General features: G+C 41.7%; 1 protein-coding gene across 1 annotated transcript in view; it reads right to left on the minus strand.

The window, feature by feature from the left end:
* galnt16 (UDP-N-acetyl-alpha-D-galactosamine:polypeptide N-acetylgalactosaminyltransferase 16) overlaps positions 1 to 15,755 on the minus strand; it is a 160,923-nt gene that overhangs the window by 57,509 nt on the left and 87,659 nt on the right. The window contains exons 7-8 of the mRNA XM_034194931.1: positions 974 to 1,061; positions 764 to 848 (exon numbers count right to left, since the gene is read on the minus strand). Of these exons, the coding sequence (XP_034050822.1) occupies positions 764 to 848; positions 974 to 1,061 (173 nt within the window). The remainder of the gene's footprint in view (positions 1 to 763; positions 849 to 973; positions 1,062 to 15,755) is intronic.

Consider the following 15,755-nt stretch of genomic DNA (forward strand, 5'->3'; position numbering starts at 1 on the left):
CGATTGGATTTTGGGAAAACCATGTGACGGTGAACCAATTCCGATTGGACACTCACATTGCTCACATCATCACATAGCTTCTATGAGGAGTACAAAGATGGTGGACGGTGGCTCGAAAGTCCACAGAGTTAACTTAAGTAAAAAAAAAAGAGTAAGTTTCTATCTCATATCATAAAAGGTTATTTATAATTTAGTAAAGTTTGGTCTCAGCCGTTGTATACAACGGCGTCGCCCCAGAGGGTTAAACCCTTAGATCTTCAGCAAATGTAATCATAAAGAGAAACTGCATGAACTACACAAGATTTTTTTTTTCTAATAAGTTTATTCAATGAGGAGAAACAAATGCTAATTATTGTTGTGTCGTAACTTAATTTTTGTTCAGCCTTTGTGACCCGTCTTCATGAAGTTAGATGCAAAAATGTTGAAATTGGCCCAATCCTGCAATGATAAAGAATCCTTAAAAAATTACTGGATCCGGATCATGTTCCGGATCATTAACAAAATTTAATGACTTCTAAGTTAGGCCAGATACACCCTGGTAAAAATTTCATTGAAATCTGTTGAGGATTTTTTGAGTAATCCTGCCTAAAAATCCAACCAACAAACAAACAAATGGACGCGACTGAAAAACATAACCTCCTTGACTGAGGTAATACTGTAATGTGAGACTAAGTCAACTTTCCTAATCCAAACCGTTATTTGTCAGGATGTATTAGTTGTCACAACAGAGAAATAAATACACAGATGCACTTATTAGACAGACCTGATTGGCTGGGTGGGGTCACTTCTTGCCATTTTCTGCTCCAGTGGAATTTGTTCCCATTTGAAGTGGAGACTCCAATCAAATCCTGAGACAGGCAGACAGGAAGACAGACAGAGACAAATGTCTTCTGAATTGCTGTGATTGGTTGGAGAAACAGGATTCAATCAACTGCAGCTGTTGCTGTGCGAGATTTATTTCTTGTGTCCTGACCTCCTCTTAAATCAGCAGAGGCAGCCAAGTAGGCAAAGTTATCCAGGCTGATGACATCGATGATGGGGCTGACTACTCGTGTGTGGTCCTACAGAGAGACACAGAGAGGTCTGGGTGGAGGGAAATTGGATATTGGATGGACTGTCATAGAAACAGACTTTAGGCAGATTTTCTACTTGAACCTTTTAACTTGCGCAGTTGGAGAATGTGGTTCAACATGCTCCAATTGCTTGCACTGTGTTCATGCACGCGCACGAGCGTGTACCGTGCATGCCTGTGCGATCGTGCGTTCCTCCGACAGCAGGTGTAATGTTCATGGTTCTCCATTTCGTTCTTGGTTTGCGGATTGTCTTCCGGTTTTCTACATCTTTTGTGTTATGTGTGATGGGGCCCTCATGTGCGTGCGCAGTGCTATGGTACAAATCATATGGAACCAAATTTGCACACTAAATGGAACCAAATTTGCACGCTAAATGGAGCATAATGGCAAATGGGCTGAATGATCAATATCATGTGACATACAACCACCAATCAAATGACAAGGATCGACTCAGCCGTTACATAATAATGAATATGCATAAATTCTAATTCCATTTACTGTAACTGTAATGCCATCATAATTAACATTTTTCCTCTCTGTTGTACCGAGCCTGCTGTTAGTGCAGCAGATAACAGAATATTTACAGAGGAATCTGCAAATGGTGATACAAGCACAAATTCGGCACAAGTACTCATTTGACTTTACTCTTTTGAAAAAAGTGATTGGCCACTTGACTTTTCAGTAAGCAGCCATGTAGGGGTCAATTGAACAATTACACAGGGGTCAAAATTAAAAGATACTCCAATCACATTGAAAACTATATCACATTATTTGTCTGATCCAAAGATTCCAAAAAGGTATAGTTTGGACTATCTGTAAATGAATGTTATGGAGTTATGCGGCAAAAACAGCAAGAATCAATCAATCAATGTTTATTATAGAGCCCTTTATAACAAGAAGAACAAGAAAACACAATAGAAGGTAAAGTGTCAGCGTGCTACTCAGTGTTAAGAGCAACCTGAATAAATAAGTTTTGAGCCTTGACTTAAAAAGACCAACATCAGTTATAGAACGCATACCAGGGGGCAGTTTATTCCAGAGTCTGGGCCCAGAAACAGAGAAGGCCCGGTCCCCCCAGTGCTTGGACTTGGTTCTGGGGACTTTCAGTAGCAGCTGATTGGTGGACCTCAAAACTCGGTCTGAGTGTGAACATTCAGAAGTTCGGACAGATACTAAGGGGCAAGGCTGTTTAGGGCTTTAAAAGAAACAGTAAAATTTTAAAATCAACTCTAAATAAACAGGAAGCCAATGCAAAGAATAAAGCACCTGTGTGATGTGCTGACAATGCGATGTATTGTTTAAAAACGGGCTGCTGCATTTTGCACCAGTTGAAGATGACTGAGATAGTGCTGGGAAACTCCAAAATAAAGGCATTACAATAGTCTATTTTAAGCTTATAAAAGCATGAATAGTTTCTCAAGGTCTATGCAATTTAAAAAAGGCTTCACTTTGGTTAAGACGCTGTTGATAAAAACTTGTTCTAACCACAATGTCAATCTGTTTATCAAATCTTAAAGTACCATCAAATATTACTCCAAGGTTTCACAGCAGATTTAAAGTGAGATGACAAACAAGCAAAAATCAGAAGTTATTGAGTCACCAAACAAAATAAAAGAATGGTGACAAAGGTCAATTTCAGCTTATACAGTGGTCAAAAGTTAAAAGTGTTTCAATTTAGGTAAAAAGTGATGCAAATTATTGGTTAATATGGTTTTAAAAAGGAATAGTTTGCATCAAGTGTCATGCTTAGTTATCATGTTACGGGGGTAACATATGACACATGTCATACAATCCAATGGACATTGACATTGTTTAACTTTTATGTTGGAGACCAAACATTCAACACAATCGAACCATTTATTAATTCTATTAGCTCAACCCATAATTTGCACCACTTTTTAGCAAATTGATGCAACTTTTTGACTCCTGTAGACAAGGGCGCAATTTAGAACTAGAAATTGGGGGGACAAAGTGTGAGGCCTGCAGGGCCAAAGCCCATAGGCCGGAGGTCTGGGGGCCACTTTAGGCCCCAGAAGCCAACAGTTTCTAGATAAGCTCAGATTGCCTTCTGAGCATCCAGAACAGTAATTATAATGTTTTTGAGAAGACCATAAAGTGGACACTATTTGACTTATGCAATTTGAAACTGGGATATAAGTACTTTGATTCTGAGAATAGCCAGCATTGATTTTATTACATTCTGGTGTAAATAATGACAACACTCATAATGAACTTAATTTCGCTTGCACAGACTGATTTTGGAGATCAAGCAATAATTGCAGATGGGCTTTCTGAGGTCAGAATTTAGTAAATTAGCATTATGTTCCATTGATACTTATGTGTAGACACTAGTCCTAGAGCAACTATTTTTGGTTTCAAATCTGGGCAATGCCAGTCCCAGAAAATTCAGAATGTGACAAACAAGAACAGGTGTTGTAAACAGTCATTGCTGCTAAAAATACAAACTTGCAGAAAACAACCTATTCCGACTGGTTTTGCACATAAGACTGACATGGTTTGCACATAAGACTGGCATAGCATGTTTTCAAGTACACACATATATGTCAGAAGGTGGGGATGACATCCAATATTCCGTCCCCCCGTTGAAAAGGTGGGGGGGACATGTCCCCCCTATCCCCCACCAAATTGTGCCCATGCCTGTAGAAACTAAAATTGACTTTTGTCACCATTCTTGCTGTTTTTGTTGTGTGTTGGGGGGTTTGGCTGGACATTTTTGGTGCTGTTTTCTTTTCTTTGCTCTCCAGGTGGTATGCAAACTGTTTTTTCTGTGGAGAAGGTGCTGGCGGAAGAGTCCTTCACCCTCATCAGAACTATTGGCTGCACCTGTGGAGGATGTTCACGTGCAGGCCTAACAACTTGCAGCACCTGTGGATGATGCTCACGTGCAGACTTAAAGACTTTCAGCTGAAGCAGATAATGAGATGGCGTTCTGCATTTAAGCCATGAGTGATTTGAGCAGAATTGCCGGGGAACTCGACCTTGTGACGTTCGGTTGTGAGACGCTGAGGACCGCGCCAGGGTTTGACACATCATGCCTGTGAAGGAGGACGGGTGAGGGACACATGCTGTCAGCACACATCAGAGGTGATTATCGTCTGAATAATCGTTAATAGTAATTTGGCGTTTTGTTACGCAGTATATTTGAACATTGATGAGAATTGTGCAGTTTGCTTCTCACTGCCGTGGCGTACGGATTGATGATCCTCCACCTGTTGTGAGAAGCTGCTCATTTACATAAAGCTTAAATTCAGACCTGAATGTGTTGCTGATAGTGTGTGCCTCTGAAGGATATTTGTTGTAGCTCTGTTGACTTACCTCACCTTTTCCGTCCTTCACAGAGTCAGTTTGTCGTATCCACCTGGGGGATGTTCGGCGGTGAATCTGAGTCCAGAAGTGCTGGGCTTTGATCCATTTGGGCGCTGGAGAGCGCGCCGTCCTTCACCTTGCCAAGACAGCTGAATACTTATGTTGTACACGAATTCTTGCACATGAGGGGGAATAAATTTGTTTCTTGGAACCGCTTTCTGGTTATTTAGCGCTGGGCCATTGTCAGATGCTGGTTCGGTTCTCTGACCCGCGTCAGCACATAACAGTTTTTACCAATAACTCCATAACATTCAATCACAGAGAGTCAAAACTATACTTTTTTGGAATATTTATAATCAGACAAATAATGTGGTATAATTTATATGTTTGGAGTATTGTTAAATTTTGACCCCTGTGTAATTATTGACCTCTCCTTGGCACCTATTAAAAATTCAAGTGACCAATCAGTTTTTTCAAAGAGTAAAGTCTAAGGAATATTTGTGCCAGATTTGTGCTTGTATCACCATTTGAAGGATTGTTTCAATTATTTGCTGCTGTGTCTCTGTCTTTGCTGAAACTTTTGTCGCCTTAGAGGCAAATGTGTTTGTGTGTGCACGTTCATGTACTCTGCTTTACATCACAGCTATCCAAATGACTGATTGTCATTACAGCTGCCTTGTCTTTGCTGAGTGATTAAACTCATGGTGAACTTTGTGTTCCTTTCTCCAAAGAGTGCAGAGAGAGGAGGGCGTGTCAGCGAGCAATAATCATTTTATTGGGCTTTTAATGCATTGCTGTGATTTGTTAATGCACAAGGATGCTGCACTTCCAAAAATGCATGTCACTGAATGTCTCTATCTCCTTCCTCTCTTTGTTCTCTCTTTCTTCGTTGTTACAGCGTCAAAGCGCTGTTACGTCTGGTTTCTTTTACTGCAGTTAAAAAATAAAGCTTATCTCTTGTGTTATTGTAAGTCACTTTAGGGGAAAAAGGAAGTGAGATGCCTGATATTAAGAGCGAACACTGCAGGGAAGCAAGATAAAAATCAAGCAGAAGAGAAAAAAAGTTTTCCTTATTCCATGTGTTGTGTGACGTTCTGCATTCCAGGATTGTTACATCAGTGTGAGATGTCAACAGAGGACGCAGTGTTCAGCTGCACCATAAGGTCAAGCGGCTGGCATGCTTTTGTGTCTTCAGCCGTCTTCTCCAACGCATTAACCACACATTGTGCCGATAGTTTATTACCGCTACTAAATGACAGAGGAGGGTGGAGGTGATGTGATCACCTATTTGTTTTGTAAGTCTGTGCACAGCACATAGAGATCAGGTCAGGTCAGGTCTTGGAGCATGCCGTGTTGTTGACACCACACACACCACGTGATGGAACTGCCCCGAGTCATGATACGCAACCACCCAACTACATAACCAGTCCACCCCCACCTCCTGACAGTAACCATCTATCTGCTACAGCCAGATGATACGGAGTGTCCTGTTGGCCTCATTCCATTACTGGGGTCCTCAATACCAATGGTCCAAGTGTCATAGCCGATAGTCCCTCCAGTGCAAATGATACACCTCATTTGCACCTCCCTAAGTTCATTTCGCACAAATCATACTGGAGGAACTCAAGGATCCTCCAAAGAGACTTCGTACCAAAGACATCCGGTCATCACTTTAGGTCACTGGTTGATGTTCAAGTCTCACAAGCATACAGTAAAGGCTCCTTCACACATATGTACAACTCCAGGGTGACACCCGTTGAAGCAGCTGGTATGTGCGCACCACGAAACATCGCGTCGATGGGCAGGTGTGCGTGATGCCGGTGCAACAGTTCGTGCATGCGGGATCACAGTGCCACCAGATGAACGATGTGGTACGCATCGTGCAGCTGGTGTGAAGAAAAAAATAAATAACAAATAAAAAAATACATGCTGTGATGGTTCCGTGCACGCGGAAACACAGTAGCTTTTCCCCAGCAGCTGCACGATGTGTAACCACATCACCCAGGTAAAAAAAAAACGTCACCCATGGGATTCGAACCCGCACCTTCCAAAAGCTCTGATTGCAGCCAGAAACTTTACCAAGTGAGCTACCATCACTGTCCTGTAAAAGGTGCTGAAGACTGCCTTATATCAGGAAGCACATGGATGTAGTTTAAAAAAAAATAAAAATGATGCACCATATAAAAACATCGCATTGTATTGAATCCCTCTCATCAAGTGGGCAATACAAATATGATACATCTGTTCCTCTGTAGATGACCCATGGTCACTGATGTACAGCCATGAAATCACATGAATGAGAAGCAGTTCACTCATCTCATTCATGTCCACATCTGCTGGCGCATGTTCTGCTGGCCAGTGTGCATCTTGCCGACACGCGCGTCTTGTGCCGCAGGACACCGCGTCATGTGGAACAGAGCTCACATGGGTGACGTGACAGTCAGACTGCCTGCTGAGTGTTATGATCTGATGGTGTATTTCAACCTGGGGGCAGCCTGTCCATGTGCGCGTCATGCGCGCGCGCTCGGTTGCTGCAGTCCATCGCCACAGCAATATATGCTTTTATTTTTGTCCACTTGATGACAGCAAACAGACAACGTATGTCAGAGTGGTCAGTTGTTAGTCCATGTCCATCCAAACACAGTACTGTCCAGATGGGATGTCCAGAATGACAGATTTCCACGGCCACTTCTGTCATAGCCACACCTTCTGTCAGTTCAGCGCACACACCAAAGCCACACTCGTGGGGCATTTACACAGATTTCACTGTGAGTACAACAGTGATTGTCTGCAGTCTGCTGTCGTGCCAAGAGTGCGACTGGCCACATATTTTCTAAGTGCCATGCAAGCGGTGTTAGATGTTCGTGTGTTACCTGGAATTTGGCCGACACCTGCCGTGAGAGGGTTCGAGGGGCTCACACAGCGCACATTCTGTCTTTTAGCCGCTGGTTTGCGCAAATAGTTGCAGCAACAGGTGTATGAGGCGTTGGAAGCAGCTACGAAATTACATGGTTTACATATGATTCCTACTTCATGCACACTTAATGCGCAATTCAACCAAATTTGCACTATGTGTGAAGGAGCCCTAAAACCCGATCCATCAGGACCATAAGGGCTTGGACTGCTGTGTCTTGATCTCAAAGGCAGAGTATCCAGAGACACAAATGTCACTGCCAAGATACGCAAATGTCTCTACAAGTTCAACACTTTCACCACATACAGATACACTTCTGATGGCCGAGTCATGGAAGTCTTCATCTTGATCCAGAACACTGGTGAACCTAGACACCTTGCCTAGCTCTCAATTGTGGTATCCACAAAGATTCCACAAAGATCACAGCACCATTCATGAAGTCAAGGTCAGTAAACCTGTCTTCACAAACAACAGGACATTCGTCACTTGTTTCTATGTTCCTCACCAACACCCAGCAAATGAAAGCATTGAACCGTGTAGGAGGCAGAGCACATGATGAGTAACTGATGCATTTTTTGCCATTAAACAGGAAATTGATAAAAGGCACTGTATTTTATATTCTATTCACATCTGAGCTGCAGTTATAAGGCTGGATTCCATAACAATGTGACCACGTGTCACTGGAAAATGCAGAAAAAAGAATACTGGGATGGCATGCAGCCAACTCTCAGTGCTGCATTTTCGTAATGGATGGGAAAAGAAGTGCATTGGTTGAATTTAGTATTTAGGTGACTCCCGTGGCTAGAACCCTGAACTGTAATAAGCAGGTGGGTGGATGGACGATGGATGGATGGATGGATGGATGGAGGGATGGATGGATAACTTGTTAATTGGCTTTTATGTCACAATTACACTTGCTGATTAAATGCATTTCAGATATAGCTGAAAAAGCAAAAACAAAAATTACGGTGCATCCAGAAAAAATTCACAATGCTTCCCTTTTTCACATTTTGTTGTTACAGCCTTTTCCCAAAATGGATGAAATTGATTTTTTTCCTTCAACATTCTACACACAATACCTCATAATGACAATGTGAAAAAAAGTTTTTTTTTTTGTTTTTTTTTTTAGATTTTTGCATGCTGCACTTCCAAAAATGCATGTCACTGAATGTCTCTATCTCCTTCCTCTCTTTTGTTCTCTCTTTCTTCGTTGTTACAGCGTCAAAGCGCTGTTACGTCTGGTTTCTTTTACTGCAGTTAAAAATAAAGCTTATCTCTTGTGTTATTGTAAGTCACTTTAGGGGAAAAAGGAAGTGAGATGCCTGATATTAAGAGCGAACACTGCAGGGAAGCAAAGATAAAAATCAAGCAGAAGAGAAAAAAAGTTTTCCTTATTCCATGTGTTGTGTGACGTTCTGCATTCCAGGATTGTTACATCAGTGTGAGATGTCAACAGAGGACGCAGTGTTCAGCTGCACCATAAGGTCAAGCGGCTGGCATGCTTTTGTGTCTTCAGCCGTCTTCTCCAACGCATTAACCACACATTGTGCCGATAGTTTATTACCGCTACTAAATGACAGAGGAGGGTGGAGGTGATGTGATCACCTATTGTTTGTAAGTCTGTGCACAGCACATAGAGATCAGGTCAGGTCAGGTCTTGGAGCATGCCGTGTTGTTGACACCACACACACCACGTGATGGAACTGCCCCGAGTCATGATACGCAACCACCCAACTACATAACCAGTCCACCCCCACCTCCTGACAGTAACCATCTATCTGCTACAGCCAGGTGATACGGAGTGTCCTGTTGGCCTCATTCCGTTACTGGGGTCCTCAATACCAATGGTCCAAGTGTCATAGCCGATAGTCCCTCCAGTGCAAATGATACACCTCATTTGCACCTCCCTAAGTTCATTTCACACAAAATCATACTGGAGGAACTCAAGGATCCTCCAAAGAGACTTCGTACCAAAGACATCCGGTCATCACTTTAGGTCACTGGTTGATGTTCAAGTCTCACAAGCATACAGTAAAGGCTCCTTCACACATATGTACAACTCCAGGGTGACACCCGTTGAAGCAGCTGGTATGTGCGCACCACGAAACATCGCGTCGATGGGCAGGTGTGCGTGATGCCGGTGCAACAGTTCGTGCATGCGGGATCACAGTGCCACCAGATGAACGATGTGGTTACGCATCGTGCAGCTGGTGTGAAGAAAAAAATAAATAACAAATAAAAAAATACATGCTGTGATGGTTCCGTGCACGCGGAAACACAGTAGCTTTTCCCAGCAGCTGCACGATGTGTAACCACATCACCCAGGTAAAAAAAAAAATGTCACCCATGGGATTCGAACCCGCACCTTCCAAAAGCTCTGATTGCAGCCAGAAACTTTACCAAGTGAGCTACCATCACTGTCCTGTAAAAGGTGCTGAAGACTGCCTTATATCAGGAAGCACATGGATGTAGTTTAAAAAAAAAATAAAAATGATGCACCATATAAAAACATCGCATTGTATTGAATCCCTCTCATCAAGTGGGCAATACAAATATGATACATCTGTTCCTCTGTAGATGACCCATGGTCACTGATGTACAGCCATGAAATCACATGAATGAGAAGCAGTTCACTCATCTCATTCATGTCCACATCTGCTGGCGCATGTTCTGCTGGCCAGTGTGCATCTTGCCGACACGCGCGTCTTGTGCCGCAGGACACCGCGTCATGTGGAACAGAGCTCACATGGGTGACGTGACAGTCAGACTGCCTGCTGAGTGTTATGATCTGATGGTGTATTTCAACCTGGGGGCAGCCTGTCCATGTGCGCGTCATGCGCGCGCGCTCGGTTGCTGCAGTCCGTCGCCACAGCAATATATGCTTTTATTTTTGTCCACTTGATGACAGCAAACAGACAACGTATGTCAGAGTGGTCAGTTGTTAGTCCATGTCCATCCAAACACAGTACTGTCCAGATGGGATGTCCAGAATGACAGATTTCCACGGCCACTTCTGTCATAGCCACACCTTCTGTCAGTTCAGCGCACACACCAAAGCCACACTCGTGGGGCATTTACACAGATTTCACTGTGAGTACAACAGTGATTGTCTGCAGTCTGCTGTCGTGCCAAGAGTGCGACTGGCCACATATTTTCTAAGTGCCATGCAAGCGGTGTTAGATGTTCGTGTGTTACCTGGAATTTGGCCGACACCTGCCGTGAGAGGGTTCGAGGGGCTCACACAGCGCACATTCTGTCTTTTAGCCGCTGGTTTGCGCAAATAGTTGCAGCAACAGGTGTATGAGGCGTTGGAAGCAGCTACAAAATTACATGGTTTACATATGATTCCTACTTCATGCACACTTAATGCGCAATTCAACCAAATTTGCACTATGTGTGAAGGAGCCCTAAAACCCGATCCATCAGGAACCATAAGGGCTTGGACTGCTGTGTCTTGATCTCAAAGGCAGAGTATCCAGAGACACAAATGTCACTGCCAAGATACGCAAATGTCTCTACAAGTTCAACACTTTCACCACATACAGATACACTTCTGATGGCCGAGTCATGGAAGTCTTCATCTTGATCCAGAACACTGGTGAACCTAGACACCTTGCCTAGCTTCTCAATTGTGGTATCCACAAAGATTCCACAAAGATCACAGCACCATTCATGAAGTCAAGGTCAGTAAACCTGTCTTCACAAACAACAGGACATTCGTCACTTGTTTCTATGTTCCTCACCAACACCCAGCAAATGAAAGCATTGAACCGTGTAGGAGGCAGAGCACATGATGAGTAACTGATGCATTTTTTGCCATTAAACAGGAAATTGATAAAAGGCACTGTATTTTATATTCTATTCACATCTGAGCTGCAGTTATAAGGCTGGATTCCATAACAATGTGACCACGTGTCACTGGAAAATGCAGAAAAAAGAATATTGGGATGGCATGCAGCCAACTCTCAGTGCTGCATTTTCGTAATGGATGGGAAAAGAAGTGCATTGGTTGAATTTAGTATTTAGGTGACTCCCGTGACTAGAACCCTGAACTGTAATAAGCAGGTGGGTGGATGGACGATGGATGGATGGATGGATGGATGGATGGATGGAGGGATGGATGGATAACTTGTTAATTGGCTTTTATGTCACAATTACACTTGCTGATTAAATGCATTTCAGATATAGCTGAAAAAGCAAAGACAAAAATTACGGTGCATCCAGAAAAAATTCACAATGCTTCCCTTTTTTCACATTCTGTTGTTACAGCCTTTTCCCAAAATGGATGAAATTGATTTTTTTCCTTCAACATTCTACACACAATACCTCATAATGACAATGTGAAAAAAAGTTTTTTTTTTTTTGTTTTTTTTTTTTAGATTTTTGCAAATGAATTAAAAATAAAAACTGAAACCACATGGCAGCACTGCGGCTTAGTGGTTAGCACTGTTGCCTCACAGCCAAAAGGTCATGGGATTGATTCCTACCTGTGGCCGTCATGGGATTGATTCCCACCTGTGGCCTTTCTGTCTTTGTGACTCTACCTGTTTTGCATGTAAAATCAAATTTTCACAGACTAAATGAGTAAGAGGACATTATAAATGTTCTGCATTGATACAGCACAGTTCTATTCAGTGTGGATGCCAAAAGCACTATACAGTAATTTCATTGTATATAAGGTTGTTTGCTAATGTGTCTTCATGTCTGATGAGGGATTTGATACAGTAATCCTCTGGTCATCAACCTGTCTGACTTTAACCTTCAGGCCACCAACTCCCCAAACTACAAACAGTGTAAAGTTTATTGGGGTAATATTGGATTTAACATTCTTCCCAATGTTGACAAAGCAGCCAAAGTTCATCTACTTACATAATTTTTTTCCCCCAGCATTCTGAGAAAAAGATAAACAGAATTCTACACAGCTAGGTTAACAAGCTCAGCTAACAATTCCACAAAAAAACTGAATAACTGCAGTACTATGGCTTCTTAAATTTACTTCATATTTGTTTGTTTGTCTCCCTGTTGAGGTCCAGTCTGATGACATATCTTTACAAATACAGTGGAACCTCGGTTTTAGAATGGCTCTCTTTATGGACAAATCAGTTCACGAACATATTATTTGTACAAAAAAATGCATCACTTTTGGAACAAAGTCTTGGTGCATGAAACCCCCACTGCACTAGGTGGTGGTAATGCACCGTGTTGGGTTGCAATCCACCAATAGGTACAGTTGGACATCCTGGTCCCTGATGCGCACGCACATAGCAACACACATAGAAACGAGCAAGAAACAAACCGCTGTCACTCTCATTTCCTACTTGATGTCCATTGCGTTTGCATCATTCTGCCACATTTTTTCTACTTAATATACACCAGTTTTCACACAGAATGCCATGATCGTGTGTTGCAGTTGGCTGTACCAACCACGATAAGTTAAAAGATTGAAAAGTGCGTTTTGTTTTGTTTTTAACTCCCAAAGCGCCACAAAAGTCCAGACAGAAGGGACAAATGGCTGTCTGCTATTGCCTCGTTTCTGCTTAAATGGCCTAATTTCTGCTTAAAACTGACTTTAGAATGATTTAAGAGGTTTGACCTTCATCATCTGATGGTTAATAATCACATTAATCCATTTGATTGCTTTGGGTGAAGAGACTCCGTCTCAGACGTGCTGCTGTAGTCCGAAATGATGCATGTGCAGTTGCAAAAGGCGGACCGATTTTTAGGGGTGGACCGTTCGGTCTGTGACACCGGTCCAAGAATTTCACCTCCAGCAGCACAATACGAATGCCCCCGGCCGTCCCTCTTAATCACGGCCCCAGCTCAGAGAAAGAAAGTTCACAAAATAGAACCGGAGTCCTATTCCATTATTCCTAGCTGGTGTATTCAGGCAACCAGGCCTGCTCTGAACACTCTAATTTTTTCAGAGTAAACGCTTCGGACCCTGCGGGACACTCAGCTAAGAGCATCGAGGGGACGCCAAGAGGCAGGGGCTTGAACAGACGGCAGCTCGCCTCGCGGCGGGCCATCAGCTCAATCCCGAGATCCAACTATGAGCTTTCTAACTGCAGAAACTTTCAACTTTAACTGCAGCAACTTTTGCACACCTATCAAGGCTCTCCACATACTCATACGCCATTTGGTATGACCAAATCGGCAGGCCTTTGCAAATAAACAGCGGTAAAGACGACTAGTATATCAAAAATGGTTGTAAGTGCGCGTACAGTTTGATTCGAAATGGCGGCTGTAACTAAGCGGAAGTGATGTAGGCCCGACCATACCTATAAACTCGAACGAGGAAGAAGGGTTGTTTTTGTTTTGTTTTCCGGTGTTGATTAAATCATTCTTTTGGGGACTGCGCGGTGATTCTCCTAATGGTTTACTTTATTGTGGACATTAAAAGTTATGAGTTGTGTATTTTTCCAGTAACCATACATTAAGTTGAGCTAATGGGTGAAGCTACCGACGGCTGTTAAAATGCTAATGCTGTCAGCATACAACATTAAATCCAATGATTTTCACTGCAACACCTGGAATAATCTGGCTGCTTGTGCAGTGAAATGTATTAATGGATATTGACATCCCTCCCCTTCACCATCCATGTACGCCATCAAGTCACTTCTGTACAGGGAAGGTGAAATTCAATTGCCTGTTTTATTATAATTACTGTACAGTATTTTGTATAAGATACTATGCATACTCTTTGTATTTTGGCTGCCATTTATGCATGAAATGCTGTTAAAAAGGAAAAAAAAAAAAAAGAAGAAGAAGAAGAAGAAAAGTGTTCTTTTTGGGGCCAGGAACAGATTAATTCATTTTACAGTGTTTCTTATGGGAAAATTGGTTTCGGTTTAAGAACAACATTTAGGAACCAATTAAGTTCTAAAACTGAGGTTCCAATGTAATTTGTTGTGTTTTTTTTTTTTTAAAGTAAAATGTTATCCAAGAGAAGCTAAGATAACTTTTACATGATGCCCTTTAATTCTCTATTATTTTGAGTAGAGTACATTATTGACACTTGGCTGTTAATTTGTGTATTTTCTGTTGCGGTTGTGAATTAAACATGCATTGGAAACATGCAAAATCTTACCAAGTATATTTGTCTCTTTTCCAATCAAAATATATAAACATTTTATATAAGGGGGGAAATCACTTAAATTTCAGACCTTGTTTTCAGATAATACATCTTAAAAGTATTAAAATGTTGTGAAAATGTCTTGTTTTTAGTCACATCTAAAATCATGATGTTTTTAAGCTGCTGTCTTATTTGTAAAAGATGCAACATGTTCTAATAATAGTAAGTTCAAAGATATTTCAAGAAATCTTAAGTGAATTTTTATTACATAGTTCCAATGGCAGATTGTTTCACTTGTTTCAAGTTAAAACACCTTGTCTTCATGTCAAAAATATCTGCCAATGGAACAAATGCTAACATACTTCAGACTCCCTAAAATAAGGTCTAGAATTTAGCTGATTAAACTCATTTTGAGTTATATTTTACTTTTTTATTCGAAAGTGTTACATCTTGAAAACAGCTTGAAATTCTTATGCTGAGAAAAAAAAAGCTTGTTTCTTCTCAGATATGACTCAGAACAACATGTTTCTAAGACTCTTTCATGTAACGAAATTTTAAATGCGTATTACCTAAAAACAAGTCCTTATGTTTGCCTGAAATTTTTCTTATGTGATTTTTCCTAATATTAAGTGTAGATTATATATATTTGATGACAAATTAGACAAATGCACTCGGTAAAATTTTTGATATTTTTCCAGTGTGAAAAGTGTGTATGTGTTGGCTCAGACGACACAGTGGACATTGAACCTTCATTAGCGCTGCGGCATTGAGGAGATTAATGAGTCCAGAGTCGGGTAGAGCTGTAGAATTCTCACTGCTCCTGGTGCGCTCGTGAACGCCAAACTAAAAGATTGTAACACAAGCTGGATGAGTCACAGCTGCCCAGAGCCAAGGATGAGTGCACACAAACATAATGTGCACAGACAGTCTCATGAATAAAACATTGTGATTTTTATTTTTTTACATTTTAGACTTGGATATGTGGTCTGAATACAAAGTTTCTGTTGTGTGAGAGGTTTTGATTTAGTGGTGGTTGATGTCCAGTCTGCTTTCTGAATAAGCTTTTCGTCCACTAACAAGATGTTTCCTTAAGAAATAGTTTTTGCACCATTCTGTTGTTTCACTACATTTCTGCAGACGTCTGTGAGACTGAATATGCATTTGTAGCTGCTCAAAACAGAACAGCGAGGACAAAGACTCAATGAGAAATCTCACAGACTTTGAGCTTTGAGGCACATGCATCAATGCTGTGAAACTGAAGGAAACGGGGAAGTGGATGAAGAAATGAAGAAATAAAGCACACTGTGGAAGCAGCTCTGTCCCAACGCCAGAGTGGAGAGGATTTCCACCGACAAATGTTGCAGAATTA

This window comes from Thalassophryne amazonica, chromosome 19 (genome assembly GCF_902500255.1).
Source record: "Thalassophryne amazonica chromosome 19, fThaAma1.1, whole genome shotgun sequence".
Taxonomy (NCBI): Eukaryota; Metazoa; Chordata; class Actinopteri; order Batrachoidiformes; family Batrachoididae; genus Thalassophryne; species Thalassophryne amazonica.